Genomic DNA, 17681 nt, shown 5'->3' on the forward strand with positions numbered 1-17681 from the left:
CCAGACTCCTGGCCACTTGGTGTACCCCTTCCTTCCTTCCCTGACTTTCTCCTGCACCTTGAGGCAGCATTGTGTACAGTGGCGTGTGTGTGTATGTGAGAGAGAGAATTTACCTAAGTCCAGCCTCACAGGCTAAACCAGGGCCATGAGAACAGGACGTGGCTCTGGGGCAGCCAGCTCCCCAGTTCTCAGCTGTGTGACTTGGGTGCATTCCTTTCGCTCTCTGGGTTTCCACCATCTTAACTGTAGAATAATGTATGCAGAGCCCCTGACACAGAATGGGTTCTCAAAAACGGCAGCTCTTGGGCGATGGCGATGGCGACTCCAGAAGGCCTTGACCGTCCACATCCTCCAGGGTGGGCAGTGTGTTCACGGGTAGCACGGAGAGGCAGAGGATGCTCACGGGTGGCATGCAGTGCGGACGGCGTGGTCAGGTGCCAGGCCAGCTCGGCGGCCCCTGCAGCAGAACCATTGTTTCCAGAGAGGCCTTCATTATTCCTCTTTAAGTAAAAAAATAAAAACCTCGTAAAGCGAGGCTGTAAAGCGCCGCAGCCATGGTCCAGATGTGCACGTCTAAGTGCAACTGGCATTAAAGTTGCGCATGCCTAAGCCGATCGGCATGTTTGCTCTGGGGATTGTTGCACCTGTGTGTGCTGGAAGGCATGTCCACAGAATACCTGTCCCGTGTCCGTGGGCAGATTCTGGGACGCGTTCCGAAAACCGTGGTGGAAACGGCTGTCACTGGAGGTGTGTAAGCAGAGTTTTGGTCAACTTAAGATGTTTGGAATCTGCGCTGTGGCACTCAGAGTCTGCCTCACACCGGCCCTCATGCAGCCACCTGATCCTGGAGTGTCAGAGCTGGGAGAGACCGTAGTGAACCTCAGAGCCAATGTTTTCATCTTACAAATGAGAAAACCACATTGGTGCCGCATAAATATTCCTTGCCTTCCTCTTGGCTTTGTTTAATGAAGCCGACTGCAGAAGCTCACACTCCAGCACCTAAGGGTGTGGCCTTGTGCTGCCCCCCTCCCCGCACCGACTTGTCTGGGTTTGGGGGTGACTGCCCGTCCTCCGAATCGCAGGTGTCATCACGCTGCCAGAGATCCACGTCCGCTCCGGCCTCCTGCCCAGTCCTGGGAAGGCTGCCCAGCCCACTTTCGGCTAAAGGACCACGTCTGAATGAACCCTGCTCCCAGCAGATCTGTGCTGGCTGTGGTTCTTTTGTGGGGGTCATGGCATGTGACTCATTACCTGCTGGGGCCTCTGTATTAGAGCCGCAAGTCCAGCTGTTCTCCCAGGAGGCGATTTGATGGGAAAGAGGGAGGGCCAACCTCCAAGCCGATTCCAGTCCCGGCTTCCCTGTTACACGCGCAGCCCCGCGTTGGCCAAGCCTGGTTACAGCCCAGATTCCTGAGACAAGTTTCCATCCTGGTCTCCACGCACACCCCAGCCTCAAACACTCCATAAAGCTTTAGGAGCTGAAATAGGTTTTGGGTTTTTTTTTTTTCCTTTTGTGAAGTAGGTCATTTTGAGTATGAAGTATTATGTTTTCCCTTTTGTCTCCTCCTCCCCAGAAGTCCTGAGGTAGGAGACTTATGGTCATAGAATCTGTATGTGTGACGCTGACTTTGGTCAAGTGGAGGAGTGCATTTCAGGGGGAAACGACATAGCTCTCTGGGAAAAAGAGAGTCACTGACACCCCAGGCTTTTCGCTGATCCAGGTTCAGGGTCTGACTCGCCCAGGCACTTCAGTGTGATTGGCTGTGCGGGTAAATAGCCAGCCCACCCTAGGGGCTTGCCTGTGGCTCCTGGCTTACCCAGCGCAGAGCTGTGCCCTGGTGACCTGGTCTTTTGAAGTTTATGAAACCTGGTTGTGGTCAACATACTGTTTTTCAGATGATGGGACTTAACGGAGCCAATCCAGGTGCCCCCATCTCCTTAATGCCAGCTGTCTGAATTCTCTGCAGTTCCATTTGCCTTAAAAAAATGTTAATCTGCTGGGAAGATCTTGAAAGCCACCAACTGTGGAGCCGATGGCACTTGGTTGAAGGAGTTCACTCTTGGGTGGACATCAGAGCATCGTTTTCCTCTCGTTGTTCCCGGGTTGGTCTGGGTCGGTCTATCGGTTCTCCTACTCCTGATGTTCCTGGAACTCTGAAAGGCCCCACTGTTCCTTGGTTCGACTTTCCAAGCCGGCTTCTCTGCAGTGTCCCCACAGACTGTCCCTGTGTCCCTGTGGCTAACAGGTCATTCACCCTCCTCACCGTGTGTGCGGATTTCAGCCCTCACTCCCTGAAGGTACCAGGCCTAAGAAAAGCCCAGGGGTTTCATCTTTGGGCGTCCACGTTTTAAAGATGTTCCCCAAGCTGCCCCCTTTACCAGAGACCTCTGGGCCTTCCCTTTTGTGCCCAGCACAGCTGGGCCATGGCAGTGGTCCTGGGACCGTCCTCCCTCCCTCCCCTGTGGAGCAGGGGCAGAGCACAGGCGGGCCGGGTGAACCCGTTGGCAGCTCGCTCGCAGCGCCAGGCCACTCTTGATGCCTCGTTCATGTTGCCATGCACGGCCCGAGAGCGAGTCGCCAGGGATGGCAGAGCCCCCTTATTGAAATAGCATGTTAGCATTTAAACAGTATTAATACTATTTGACTCATTAAATATACAAAGGCCAGTTAAAGTGCTTCCATGTGTGTGCTGTTAGTTCTGGCGGGCGACTCCTCAGATGGCTTTATGTGGTTTCAGACAACATTTTAGCACATTCTTAAAATACCCACAAAAGCCTTTATGTAAAAACTCATAAATGTGAACCACGTAAAAATTATTTTTTTTTCCCGTTTCATGTCATTATGATCAAAGGTACAGTAGGTAAGAATAAATTTCCAAAAACTTGTTGAGGTCCCTCTTTAATTAACGCTTCACGCGCAGAGCAGGGCCATAAACCGTGGGACGGGGGCTGTCCGTTCCCCGCGGCCACTCTGCCACAGAGGCTGGCCTTCTGGGCGATTCTGAGCGGCCCCTTCTCATCACGCGTCCTCCAGTCCCTTTGTCCTGGAACGTCAGGTTGAGACTCGCAGCCGTACGCGTCCCCAGAGGTCCCTTTAGGTGAATGGAATGTGGGTCTGCTCTTGAACAGCACGAGGAACAGTGGCCGCTCTGGTGCTGCCGCCCTCATCTCTTCACTGAAAGTCAGACTGCCTGTAAGTGAGGGTACTACCCGACGGGACACTCTCCCAGCTATGAAACCAATTACGGAGGTCACGTGGCTCCGTGGAAAGGTGCTCGTGATTCTGGCCAAGTGAGGAAAGCCGAGCCCAGCCCAGTCCCCTTGCTGTGCCTACAGTTACATAAAAAGTAAGCGTCTGGACAGAGACCGGAGGGGAATTTGGAAAAATGAGATTTATGGGATAAGCTGATTTATGGTGTTGTGGGCTAAATTTTAAATTTCCTTTTTTTAAAATAATGTTCTTCTAATAAATTTTTTAATTTGGGGGAAGAATAGTAACCCACGTGAGCATCAGAGTCGAGCTTGCATTTTTACCTCCTTTGTCTCCGACATTTTGTAACTTTGGACCCTGGTCAGTGTGGCCCACGAGGGAGGCTGAGGCTGCCGGGAGGAGCTGCCCGGAGGGGGAGCCGGGCCGCGAGGTGGGACTTCGGAGCGGAAATGGCCAGTTCCGCCCCGCAGAACGGTAATGCTGTTGTTTTATTCTTCTGGAAGAAAACAGAAATCTAAGGGAGGGGACTGAGAGGGCTCAACCACAGGCCATCCGGTGCTTTTGAACTGGTTGCCAGGTGGTGTCGAGGAGGGTTGTCAAGCCACCAGGCCCTCTGCTGGTTCCCTCCCAGGGCAGCCTGACCTGCCCTCCCCCGAGTCCCAGCACAGAGACAAGAACAACACTCTGGGCTGGAAGGCGCCTGAGGCGGGGGGCCGTGGGCTTTGAGGGACAGAAGGACGAACACGCCCGCTGGGCTTCGAGCCTTTGCTCCAGGAAAGAAGGAATTAGCGGCCCACTTCTGCCAGCACAAGAAAAGCCACATTTTTTTTTTTTTTTTGAGTATTAGTCATTTTATTTTTATTTATTTATTTATTTATGGTTGTGCTGGGTCTTCGTTTCTGTGCGAGGGCTTTCTCTAGCCGTGGCAAGCGGAGGGCCACTCTTCATCGCGGTGCGCGGGCCTCTCACCATCACGGCCTCTCTTGTTGGGGAGCACAGGCTCCAGACGCGCAGGCTCAGTAGCTGTGGCTCACGGGCCCAGTTGCTCCGCGGCACGTGGGATCCTCCCAGACCAGGGCTCGAACCCGTGTCCCCTGCCTTGGCAGGCAGACTCTCAACCACTGCGCCACCAGGGAAGCCCCAAAAGCCACATTTTTAAAAGTTGTTTTTTCCCTTTTGATGTGGGGCTGCTCTCCCGACAAGCAGGCAGAAAGGGAAAACCATGCGATGGAGCCCAGCCATCTGTCACCGAAAGGACGGTGTTGGCGGGCCTGCCCTGGGCTGCCCTTCCCGCCCGCGGTAGTACTGCTGTGCCTCCCGGGGAGCTGGGGGAGGCGGCACCAAAACCCCGGAGCCCATGCCGCCCGCTCACCTGAGCGAGGGGTCTGGTCCCAAGGTGACTGATGCGTCCCCACATGTCCCAGGAGCGTTCCAGGGTGGCCCAGCGTGTGACCAGCTCCCTGCAGGGCTGGGCCGGGTCACGGTGGCCCTGTGGAGGGAAGTGGGGGGGGGGGGCTCAGGCTCTATGCCAGAACACTTACCTACTTGGGGTTTGGGGAGAGATTTAGAACAAGGGAAAGCGCCTTCCTGAGTGGGGTCCCCGAGTGCCCAGCGTTGGCCAGTTTCCCGGAGTTGCCCTGGGCTGGCGCCGAGCTGGGGCCCGCAGGTGTGTCTCTCCCTTCTCCCGTGCTTTCCCCTCGCAGTTCTACGCTCTGCTGCCCTGGTTGGAAGCCAGAGTCCTCAATCCCTCAATCTTTCCTTTCCCTCAGTCCCTCAACCTCAGTCTCTCAATCTTTTGACCAACATTTAGCCCCGGGGCTGGCACCTCATACAGCCTCCTGCCGTCACCTGCCTTCTGGGGCCGACTGGCCAGGGGAGACAGCTGTGAATTTCACTTGACGGCTCAGTCGCAATGGGTAGCGCGGGATGGAGCAGTGGGGACAGTCTCCCTGAGGAATGCTGGCGGGGAGGACACGAGGGGAGCAGGCCGAGGTGTGGACCCTCATGCGCCACGCCCAGTGGGCCTGCGGTGGGTCAGAGCCAGAGACAAAGCAGCCACGGGGCCCTGCAGCTCTCCAGCGTGAAGAGAGACTACCTCTTCCGTCTTGATTGTCTCTCGGTTACACCCTGGTGTATATCACATACTGGCCTTTGTAGGAAAACTTTTTAGTTTGAAAGAGTTTGATTTACAGCAAAATTGTCCAAAAAAGAGTACAAAGAATTCTTGGTATACCCATCGCTTACATTCTCTAAATATTAGCATTTACCATGTATATTTTTTATTATGTAACAGCGTTATCGAGGTGTAATTCATATACGTGTTTATTTTTATTACTTGTTTTTGTTATGAAAATAATAATCTTTGGTCAGGTATCTACTTTCCTGTATTGTTTTTGTCTTTCAACAATCCTAGAAAGTAGATACCATCCCTGTTTGTTTGGTTTTTTAAATATTTATTTATTTATTTATTTATTTGGCTGTGCCAGGTCTTTAGTTGCGGCATGTGGGATCTTTTAGTCGTGGCATGCGACATCTAGTTCCCTGACCAGGGATCAAACCCGGGCCCCCTGAATTGGGAGCGTGGAGCCTTAACCTTAGCTAGACTACCAGGGAAGTCCCAGTACTGTCCCTGCTTTATAAAGAAACTAAGGCCCAGTTCGCACAGCTGGTAGCTCTTGATAAGTAGTCATTGGGCGGATAAGCGCATGACGTAACTGGTGACTGGCGGGGCGGACTTGGGGACCCGTGCCTGCCTGACTCCCCAGCCCGTGTGTCTCGGTGCCTGCCTGCTCACATCCGAGGCCACGGCCCCGGGCCTCCTGGAGAGTCCCGGAGTGCACCTGCGGCACCATTGATGCAGGGTTAAATGGGGTCAGAGAGGCCACAGACTTTCTGGTAGAGTGTGCTATTAGCCACCAGAGACGCCGTCTTTCCAGAGTCGTAGTTGGTCGTCAGCAGAATTTGAGGCGCTGCACGTCAGCTGGTGGTCCGCCTCTGCTTTCTGAGCTCCTTGGACCTGTACGGACAGCCGCTGCCTTGGTGCCCTTGAATTTGGGATCCTTGCCTGATTTCCTTTGCTCCTCTGGCCTTTTCTTTCCCTCCTGCATTTGATCTGAATTAGGAATTTTTCAGTATTGCCTCAGACTTGCGGAGGAAGCTCGGTCCCAGCCTTAGCCCTTCGTTTCAGGCTACAGTGTTGCAGCAGGTTGCTCTGAAAAACCCACAGAAGCCCCAGTGTGTGCAGGCCCTGGAGCGTTCCGGGGGGAACAGAGCCCTGTCTGCTCTCAGTGGGAGAAGTCTGGACTGTGGTTGCTCTGTTTTTCCTGTTTTTCGCCTGTGAAGTAGCCATCCCAAAAGATAGGAATATCACACGATAATGATTACTCAGTAGTAATGACCCCCATTGAGGGTCTGTTACATGTCACACACGTTGCTGGATCCTTCGTCTGGAAGGAATGTGAAGCCCAGAGAAGTGGAGTCAGCTTGCCAAAGGCCACAAAGCCAGAGGAAGGGCAGCTCAGACTCAGACTCATCTTTTGGACTCCTAATTCCGTGTTCTTTCTGTGAGCCCCCCACCCGAAAGGATGCTTCATCCCCTCCCCTGACCAACGAATGAGCAGGACACATGCAAGAATCAACCCTGGAGCCACCGTAGGGAGGGTCGTTAATCCCAGAGAGACATTTATTAGATGCATCTTTGCCAAACGACCACCCCTGGGACCTGGGATGATGATCTGTAATTTGACGGGCTTAACATCTCATGGACACGTGGGCCTGTTTCCTGCAGGTATTTTGAAGGCGGCGTCTCATCTGTCTACCTCTGGGATCTGGATCATGGTTTTGCTGGAGTGATCCTCATAAAGAAGGCTGGAGATGGATCAAAGAAGATCAAAGGCTGCTGGGACTCCATCCACGTGGTGGAAGTGCAGGTACAGCTCCCCCCCGCAGCTGGCAGCCCAAACGGTGCGGCCTGTTCCCTAGCAGGTGCTTCCTGATGGGGGTATGTTGTGACGTATAAACCCCTGCTGATTGCTAAAAGTGCCCACAGCCACGTGGATAAAGATAAGTCATGATCGCAGTAGTCATTGATGAAAAAGATCCCCAAAGAACTTGGATACAGTGACCGCAGATTCGGCCCCTTTAAAAACCATTTGGGATGCTATAAGGTCATGTCATGGTGACGTGTTAGGAAGGGACGTGTTAGAATGACCTGAATTCAGGGGCCATTCGGGCTCTCCTCGGCTCAGGGTTGTGCCCAAGGCTCTGACCTCTGTCTCATCCTGCAGGAGAAGTCCAGCGGTCGCACCGCCCACTACAAGCTGACCTCCACGGTGATGCTGTGGCTGCAGACCAACAAATCCGGCTCTGGCACCATGAACCTCGGCGGCAGCCTTACTAGACAGGTAAGGTGGTCAGTGCCCCCGGCTGCAGCCGCAGGGCTGGCCGTGTGTGGAGATGAGTGAGCAGCTGCCCCACAGAGGGTCCTGGGGCAGCCCCTGCGCCTGACGTGATCTCCCCACAGGCCTGTCCGTGTTTCCCGACATTCAGTCACGGGAGGTTTTACTTGGGGTCAAGGTGTGTTTATGTTAAGGTGCTCCCGTGATGTTTAGGGCATACTGCTGGTAACATTTTAGAATGGATTAATTTCTCGGTTGTGGCTTAGATGATGTATTAGGGCTCTTGGTTGCAGGTGACGGAAGTAAAACTCTCACTGACTTAAGCGAAAATGGAAATGAGTCAGCTCATCTAATTGTGACGTTCGGACATCGTTCAGCCCACCCGGGTCTAAGACACGAATGATGTGGGCAGGACTCTGGCTCTCCACGCGGGGGCTCCTGGCAGCCTCTGGCCATCCTGGGGGAGAGCCTCTCTCGCAGAGCAGGTCTGCCGTATAACCCCAGGAACGTCTCACTGCCGGGTCGGGTTACTTGTCCAGGACAGAATCACTTCCTGACGCTAGGGTCATGTGACTACCCATGGTCGAGGAGACGAACAGGGGTGTGGGTGTTGATTTCCTAGAGTGAAATCAGGCAGCTTTCTCACAGTGGAGAGAGGGCTGGGTGTGGGCAGCCCGCAGCCACTGGACAATGGAGAGGTGCTTTCTGCAGCGAGAACGGATGGCCGTGATCTGTGGATGGGGGTGGGCAGTGAGGAGTGACGGCAGCCAGGGGGTCAGCCTAGGGGCTTGGCAGCAGGCTGCTGGGGGATAGTAGCCAGGGTCCCCCAAAGGAGAGAAAGGACTGAAAAAGAAGCTTCAGGGATCCAGAAGAGGGAGAGCCTCTTAAGCATCCAAGCGGGTTTACCGGCCTCCCCAGGCAGGTGCCCTGTGGTACACGCCTGCTCTCTGCTCAGCTCTGGCCCCCGCAGCAGTGCTCCAGGGGTGCAGGGGTGCAACGGAATGATAGTCACCGGCATCCTCCACTGTGCACCCCAGCAGGGCACTTTTCAAAACTCAGAATATTCGTTCACCTCATACAGAAAAAATGGGTATGTCTGGTCAAAGCAGTCCAAAGACTGCTTGAGTCACAGGGTCTTGACATGGGAAGAGTTCAGAGGTCATCTCCCAACCTGGCAGGACAGTTTGTGCCGCTCTGCTCGGGTAGGACCAGGGAGCTCACTGCCTTGGGGGATAGCCCGTTCCTTTTACATCAGTCTCCATAAAAAGAGGCATCCGGAATGGGCCCCGTGCTGCTCTGCTGGCACCTCACAGGTGTGCAGTTGGCTAAATGGCCCCCACTGGCTCCCCCCCCCCCATCTCTTTTCCCACGAGCTGCTGACAGTCCGGGGGTTTCCCGTCTGTTCTTGTGCAGTTGATCTTTTCTTAAAATGAGGTTTTACATGTGAACTCAGGTTTTGGTGTTTGTCCATTCCGCCAGGGACAGATAATGTCGAATCTCGGTTTTGGTCATCCAGGTGTTAGCTGTTCCTTCCGGCTTTCTTCCTTGCACGTTAACTAAGAGGACTCTGTCTTCGTATTAGTTCAAGGCCAAGTTTGGAGCTCTCCAGCCTGGCTACCAAAGACTTCCATAGGGGGGAGACATCAGTCTGATAACCGTCTTTCTAGGGCACTGGTCTTCAGGGTGAGCTTGTCCAGCTCTGATTCACCGCCTAAGCAGGGCTTCGCATTTCCAGATAGATGCCGTTTGAGCCACCTGTGGTTGACCGCCACCTGCTGTTTCCCAGCCGGCTCCCTGCCGTGCTAGGACCAGGTGACCGCAGGCTTGGCCATGGCTTCTCTCTCCTCGCCCTCAGCGTGTCTCTGCACTTCAGGCTCCTTTGATGTGGTGAGGAGCGTTGCTTTGCTCTGTTTCCCACCTCTCTGGTCCTGAACAGCCCGGCCAGGCAGGAGGGCTCTCTCAGAGCCTCTGCTCTGCAGCTGGAGGGAACCTCACAGCTATTCTCACAGTGTAGTCCAGGAGGGACCAGCGTCAGCACCACGGAAGAGCTTGTCAAATGCAGAGAGCTTGGGGTCCTACCCAGACTCACCAAATCAGGATCTAAATTTCACAGAATTCTCCAGGTAATTTATGTGCACATTAAAATTTGACGAGTGCTACTCTTTGGGGTTCTGCACCTAATTCTATCTTGGGGGGCAGCTCCCCATGCCACCAGCAAGCAGTACTCCAGGCACCAGCAGGGTGTCCTACAATTCACCTACGAGCCTGACACCCTACCTGGAGGAGATAGCGTCAGATCCCACAGGTCCGGGGCTCAGTCCCACAAGACTGCCTGCCCTCCTCCCCTGAGACACACCTTCCAACGCTAGTGGCAAGTCCAGGTTGTCCCCTGTGCTTCTGACCTACTGGATACAAATCAGAGGTTCCCATGACCCCCTACTTGGGTTCGATTAATTTGCTAGAGCTGCTCACAAAACTCAGGAAACCCGTTTACTCATTAGATTGCAGATTTATTCCAAGGGATATTTAAAGGTTACGCATCAACAGCCAGATGAGGAGATCCGCGGGGCGAGGCCTCAAACAAAGGAGCTTCGTTCTCACGGAGTTCTGGGGCCCCTGGAAGCAGTTTGGTTCCCCAGCCTGGAAGCTGATTCCCATCTTTCGTGGGGTTTTGTGGAGACTTCATTACATAGGCATAATGATTAACTCATTGGCAACTGGTGATTGATTCAACCTCCAGCCCTTCTCCCCTGCCTGGAAATCAGAGGTAGGACTAAAAGTTCCACCCCTCTGTTTATGGTTGGTTCCCCTGGCAACCAGCCCCCATGCTTTGGTACTTTCCAAAAGTCACCTCATTAACATAAACCCAGTTGTGGTGGAAAGGGGCTTGTTATGAGCGACAAGGCACCCATTTCACCTTTATGGCCCTGAAGCGATTGATTTCAGGAACTGAGGACAAGAGACCAAATATAACAAAAGATGCTCCCATTGCTCTTATCGCCCAGGAAATTCCAAGGGTTTGGGAGCTGTGAGCCCGGAACCATGGATAAAGACCAGATGTACGTGAGAAATGTATTTTGGTCATCCGAATGACCAAATTGTGTATTTCTTATACATCACAGTATCACAGCTGCTGTGTACCTTTCTCTTGCCCGTCTTTGGCTGAGGTGTCATGAGCAGCCCATCTTCAAGGTGTCCCTTCCCGGCGTGTGAGGTGAGCTGGGAGCTTGGACCGGAAGGTGCCGCCTCCCCCGGGGCAGACTTGTCTTCACTTTTGCTTCACGTGCTACTTGAAGCTTCTGAGCAGGTTGAAGACCCTTGTTTAAGAGTCCTGTTGAGGACTTTTAACAGCCCCACCCGAAGGGAAGGCCTTAACCCAGTGCCGGTGCAGGGCAGTGGCGCCTCTGTGTGACAGGAAGAGGAAGCACAGGCGGGTAGCGTGGCCTGAGCCTCCTCTGAGACTTGGCCTCAGAGAAGCCGGTGCTGGCTGCAGCGCCCCTCAGAACGGCCTCAGGAGGGAGCCTTCCTTGGCCGAGATGACCGTCGCCATCCTCATCCTGGGAGTGCCTGACTTCATGAGGATTCCTTTTAATATCAAAATGGCTTTTTCAGTAAGATAATAATTACGCTTTTCATAACCATTAATTTTTTAAAATGTGGCAGAAAGGATACATTTAGTAGCTCTTTTTAAGTGCAGTCACAGAAGCATCTCCGTGCACTTGAACAGTAGAAGTGCAAGGCAGGTGCCTGGGCCGCGTGTCGTAGCCTCACACTCTCCGTGCAGAACCTGCACCACCTCTGCCGTGTCACAGGGCCTGGAGCCGCAAGGGATCTCGGGGGTCCCCTTCCCTGGCCTCTGGGCAGGGCTGTCCCCACACCATCCCAGAGGCTAGTGCTCACTGGGCAGAGACCATCCTTTTGCGTGGAAATGGGCCCTTGTCTTCCAGGAACCACTGACCAGGGAGGGGCCGCCGAACCCCAGGCAGCTGGCTCTCTCACAGCCGTCCTCCCCGACACCCTGCCACCTGGGGAGTGGTGGAAAATCCTAAACCTGTATCCGGAGACTGTTTCCTGCATCACTTACCGCTCCGAACTGTTTATAATTCCACCCGGTTTACAGTGACCTGGACAAATATTTAATCCTCAGCCTTGCTAATAGTTTAAATCAGAGCTGTCAGCCCACGGCCAGGGTCCGGGCTTGCTGTGAGCAGCGCCCGCTGCCAAGCCAAACGCAGGCCTGATGAGTGGCTGTCCTCAGCGCACCGCGCTGGCCCGCGGGCCTGTTTGGATTGCCTGTGCTCTTGGGCTTTCATGAGGAAATTCATGCTTCTGTCATCATCCTTGCGGCCGGTCGCGTAACTCATCTGAGGTGCATTAAATCTGGGGCTGGTTTCCAAAGTAAGTAACTGCAAAAGGAGGGGCAGGGAAGCAACGAGGGTGACAAATCTAAGTTAATGATGCGTAGCTTCTGCGCATACAGGGGAAATGAGGGTTGCGGGTTTAGCTGTTTGTCCCAGATGAGCCTTGGGAAAACACCTCTGGTTCTCTTGGATGGGAAGCGAAGGGGTTCCAGGAAAGCTGAGCAAATCAGTGGTCGAGAGTGAACGCGTGTGGTAATGTGGGCTGTCTCTGTTGATTGGGTTGTCAGCAGCATAGAGTTATCACTCCCATTTAGCAGGTGAGGAAACTGAGGTTCAGGCTATTAAGTAATTTGCTGTGGTGACTTATCTAAGTAGCAGGCAGAGCCGGGATGTGAACCCAGGTTTGTCTGCCTAGAAGAAAAAGAAAGCTGCGTTCTGCCACACTGCATTTTTTTGGTCTTAATCTGTCCCCTATCTGTAGGCCTGGCATTTAAGAGATGCTCAGTAAGCATTTGCACAGAAATGCATTGAGCAGTCAGTCGGCTCAGTGTAAACAGGACACTGCCCTGTGGGCGCCCGGGAACATTCCGTTGGCAGCCCCTCGAGCAGGCAGCGTGGGCAGCGGCAGTGCATCAGTGGCCCCAGAAACAGGCCCCGCGAGCGGGGCCAGAACCACGGAGTCCAGTGGAGGCGCCAGGCCTCCCTGGAGCGTGCTCCGCAGCGCCACGCTTTGGGTGCCTCTTGCAGGAGCCCAAGTGACCACATGAGACGCCTTCACCACCACAGGTGGTGCGGAGGGCTTTAAGATTTTTTAAGTAGTCAACTGATCTGATCAGATTTGTGTCTTCAAATGATGGCCCCGGCAGCGGCTGCAGTGACTAGCCTGTGGCCGGGTGGTCAGTGAAGGAGCCTCAAGGCAGGAAATAACGAGGAAGGGCAGAGGCAGGAGGAGTAGAGGAGGGACGGGTTGGAGACGTCTGGGGGTGACCCCAGGGTGTGAGGGGTGTGAGCGCTGGGCTCAGGTGGGTCTTCCTCGCTCGAGTTCCTCCAGTAAGCGGTACTTGCTGTGACCCAGGCGTCGTGGCAGCCCCACACTCACTTGCACACTCACACCTTCCCCACGTGTGTCAGGAGGGAAGGGGCCATCTCACCAGGCCCACAGTGCCAGGCCCCGACCCTGGCAGCCGTCCTAGCCAGCGGTCGGGAGCACCCAGCCAGGCCGAGGGCTCCCAGCTCTCCCGTTTCCATCCAGCTCATACTGGCCACCCCGCAGCGGCATAGGCCGGGGCCACCCTTCCCTGGCACGATGCCCAGGGCTCCCCCACTTTCCTGCTTCCTGTGCCTGTCCTGGGAAGGGCCGTGGCTTGGGCTTGGCGGAATGTCCCCCCAGGAGTCCCTTTCCCTGGCTCCCCAGGCTTTGCCTCCATCTTCTCCTCTCTCAAGGCGCCCTCACGGACTTTTTTTTTTTTTTGGCTGTGTTGGGTCTTCGTTGCTGCACACGGGCTTTCTCTAGGTGCGGCAAGCGGGGGCTACTCTTCGTTGCGGTGCGCGGGCTTCTCATTGCGGTGGCTTCTCTTGTTGTGGAGCACGGGCTCTAGGCACGCGGGCTTCAGTAGTTGTGGCACACGGGCTTCATTGCTCCGCGGCATGTTGGATCTTCCCGGACCAGGGATCAAACCCATGTCCCCTGCATTGGCAGGTGGATTCTTAACCACTGCGCCACCAGGGAAGCCCCCATCACTGACTTTCTTACTGCTCTTGGTAAATGTACTGGAGCTGCATTTCACACCTCGTTGTGACCTGCCGGCTGTGGAGATGCCCCAGGGGCTCAGACCAAGGCACCCTCACCCATCTCCTCCACTCCAGCCCTTTGTTCCCCCGCCCCCGCCAAAAGATGTCTCTTAGGGACGTCCCTGGAAAGCAAGCAGAGAAAGTGTTTTGGCAGATCCCTGCAGCTGTGGGAGGCAAGGTGAGGGCCATCTTCGCAGAGCCTCCTCACGGCCAATCCTTGAGGGCAGGAGGGCGGCAGCTGCCACCTGGGCCCCGGTGGGAAGGCTGCTTTCCGCAGGCCAAGTACCAACGCGCTGAAAAGGAAGTTGCGCTGAGAGGTCACTTCTGTGTGACAGCTGGAGGCGTGGGAAAGAGGCAAGACTGTGAATCTCGGGAAAGAGATCCAAGGTTTCCAGCCTGGGGCCGGGCCCTGCAGATGTTCATTTGACATTTTTTTCCGACTCTAAATATTTAGAAACAGAGGTGGAATGTCCTGTGGAGCTGGGAGATTAGGGCGGACACTCGGAAGGCGAGCTCTCCCCCCGGCTCAGCACCGGGCTCCCTTGTGATGTATCTTCGAGCAGTGAGACTCCAGCAGAGGCACTTGCCCGCGTGTCAAGGCCGGGAAATCCTCTTTGACTCGCGCTTGGCAGTCAGGCAAGGCGGCGTGTTGCAGGGGGAAGAGCCCATGGCCTTCCCTCCAGATGTGGGGAACAGAGGGGTCCGGGCCAAACTCGGGGTGGTTCAGGGAGGACTTTCTCACCCGGGGAGGCCCAGCTGCAGCTGCCCCCTTGTTCCCTAGGGTTCCTGGCTTCAGGGGTGGAGAGACTTGAGTGGCGTGGCTTCTAGGGATGCTTTGGTTTACGTCCGGTGACCTGGGGCGGAATGACCCAGCCTGGTCGAGAGGGAAAGCTGGTGTGAGGCTGCCTCCCTGTGCCCATCCCCCGCTAGGAAGGTTGGGCAGGCGAGGAACGGAGCAGCTGCTCCGAGGAAGGGAAGGGTTGGGGGGAAGGCAGGCGGATGAGGCAGGGATGAAACTGCTCGGAATTTCTGAGCCCTGGACTGGCGGTTTGTCCTTGAGTTTTCCGGTAAAGAACGTGGATGAAGTTGAGAAAATGGAGAAGTCTCCTGGAAGAAAACAGGTTTTGGAATCATCCAGACCTTGGTTCAGATCCTAGCCCAGTCTCTTGCCAGCTGTGTGACCTGGACGAACCGCTTCCCTTCTCTGAAATTCAGCACTTTCACCATCGAGCTTAATAATGCCCATTTGGCAAGATTGTTGTAGAGCAGAAATAAAAAAACATTTTGACATATGGGTTATGCCCAATAAATAATAGCTGTTACTGCTATTACCACCTATCACGCAAGCAGAGACTTTTCCATCTTCTAGAATGTATACAGTTTTAGGCTCAGTTAAATTTTTCCTAAACTGGGGAAACCGAACCTTCCTTGAGAGGCTGTCTGACCACTGTCTTCTGGCTTGACAGCATGTTAAGTCCTGGCCTCACAGCCCCGCTCTGACCCGGAGCACAGCCCAGTAACTAGGAGGAGCCAGGCCGGGGAGAGTCCCGGGAACGGAGCTGCCGTTCAGCCAGGCGCCGTTCTGGGCCTAGGGCACATATTAGGTTCTTCAGAACAGTGCAGAGGCAAGGAAGGCCCTCGCCCCCCAGGGCTCCAGAGCAGGAGCCGTTAGACGGGGCTGGCTTCCTGCAGGTCCCCACCCTCCGGGCTCTGCTCACTGGAAAGTGCCACACGGCACTCTGCTCACGTTTTCCCTTTTGAGGAAAATGGCCTGCTTTCTACACACTCACGCGTGTCCTCCACGTCGCCGGGCCGCGGAGAGGAGCCGAGGTGCTTGATGGGGACAGGCGGGCGGGGCTCTGATTCCAGACTCGGTTGGAACCACCTTGTGGAACATCTGTGCGGCCACAGCACATAAAAATGTTTTCCTCTGGCAGCCCCTCTTATAAGGATGTAATAATATCTACAATGCAAAAATAGTTCCATTTTTGGCAGGTCAGCTTTGCCAGCGAGCTGACCCTGACCAGGTGTGAAGGGAGTCGGCAGGGGTGCGGGCAGGGGGGCCGTGGAGACATGTCTGTGTGCCGGGCCTCTGCCCCGACCCCAGCCCACCCTCTTCCTTCCCTCCCCCCGGGCCCTGCTGGGCCTTTGCCTTGGGCTCAGATTCCCTGCCTCAAGCTTCGTGGCCCCTGGTGTCCTTCCTGGGGGAGGCTCACCCGCCCTGGCCCCCATGCCCAGACCTCTTTTATCTTTGAGCGCCCAGCAGTTCCAGCCTTTTCCTTTGTTGGAGGATGGCTCTTGATTCTGAAGCAGAGGTGATACCCAAGAGGTCGGATATCTGATGTGACTTTGCTTCCCTGATGGCCCTGAGCCCTTTGCCACCAGTTCTGGCCTCAACTTTGGGTGGTTGGTGCACATTTAAAATGGGGCCCTCACTGAGCTTCAGGGCCTCACTGCTTCCCTGGGGTTGCCAGGAGTCTGCCGTCTGCATGGAGCTGGGGAGGCGGAGAGGCCAGTTTGTGGGAGGACGTAATTCATTTGGGTCAGACCCCCGAGGCCTCTCCTTGCCCGGAAGAGCAGCCCTGAGCTGCCGTCTGGCCGGGCACAGAAACCTCTTCCACGTGGGAGGAGAGGACACTCAGTGCCAGCGTGTCCGTGTCCAAAAATGCCTTTTAAGAATGGGTAGGCAAGCGCCGTCCTTCCTCAGGGCGGAGCGCAGTCCCAGCCCCTGTTCAACACGCACAGGCTCCAGTTGTCGTGGCCGCGGGGTTTTGCTCGGGGCCTGGCATGTCCCGCACACGCCACGGCGCCGCCCAGGGTGGGGTGCTCATCCACCTGAAACGGTGGGGAGTGGCTGCACTTTGAAGTTGGTGGGCACGCTCACCTCCTGTTCTGTGGCAGCCCCTGAGTCTCAGGATCAAGACTCCCCAGGATCACTGGCCAGAATGCCTGGGGTGGCTCAGGGCCCGGTGTTGGGGGCAGAGCAGCCGATCATTCTAGCATCTCACTCAGTCTCTCCTGTTGGGCCAGTCCTCAGCCAGACGGTCTTGCCAGAGCCAGGCGTCTTCACTCTCAGAGACTCTCAGAGACCAGGCGTCTTCGCTCTCAGACTTAGTCTCCTGACTTTGAAAGGGCCTTGCAAGGCCGTGGGTTCCAGACCATCACTCTACTCCGGATCCCCCTCTTGTAGCATCTTGACACATGGCCACCCCGTTTCTCCCCAGACACCTGCAGGGACCCGGGGCTCATTGCTCTGTGAGCAGATGCAGCTATAATAACAGAGAGCTCCGTCACCTCTTGGCAATGACACGGATTGCCAGACACGCCCCTGCTGGACAGCAGGCCCTCAGCATGGCCAGGACCTCCCGAGTCTCTCCCCTCCCGGCCTGAGATATCCACATTCTTTCCCATTTCTTGGGGTCAGGGTGTTCAGACCTTTTAAGCAGAAGGACTCCAGTTTGCCCACGGCTCTCTGAAAACCCAGACTGCATCCAGCCCTGTGGATGTGGCTGGGCTGGGACGGAACGGAGGGGCCTCCCTCAGCAAGTGATGTGGCCTCGCCCCTGCAGCTTCGTTGTATGATGGGGGGCGCGCCGCCCCTGCGCTGGGCCCCAGTAATATAGCTTCATTTTGGTCCCATCACACTCTTGTCAAGTTTGAAATCACCTAAAACCCACAAGTCTCTTCACTGGGCTTGTTCCTCATCTTGTTCTCGGTGAGATTAATGTTTGAGCCAAAGTAGGTGGTTTGCATTTGCCCTGGTGAAGGTAAGTCAGCACACCGGGGCAGGAGGAGCAGAGGTGGCGGGGTCGAACGGGGCTGTCATCTGGGCAGAGCACCTGACACCTTTAAGCTTCAGTTTCCTCGGGTTTAAAGTGGTTCTCGTGAGGACCAGGCGGAGTGAGGTGGCTGCCGCCAGGG

The 17681-nt window shown here is 55.3% G+C and overlaps 1 protein-coding gene across 2 annotated transcripts in view; it reads left to right on the forward strand.

Moving 5' to 3' along the window:
- CAPZB (capping actin protein of muscle Z-line subunit beta) overlaps positions 1-17681 on the forward strand; it is a 137762-nt gene that overhangs the window by 111333 nt on the left and 8748 nt on the right. For both annotated transcript variants that reach the window (XM_082403052.1, XM_082403053.1), the window contains exons 5-6: positions 6999-7140; positions 7498-7614. In XM_082403052.1, the coding sequence (XP_082259178.1) occupies positions 6999-7140; positions 7498-7614 (259 nt within the window). The remainder of the gene's footprint in view (positions 1-6998; positions 7141-7497; positions 7615-17681) is intronic.

The sequence above is a fragment of the Balaenoptera borealis genome, assembly GCF_965194805.1.
Source record: "Balaenoptera borealis genome assembly, chromosome: 1".
NCBI classification, from domain to species: domain Eukaryota; kingdom Metazoa; phylum Chordata; class Mammalia; order Artiodactyla; family Balaenopteridae; genus Balaenoptera; species Balaenoptera borealis.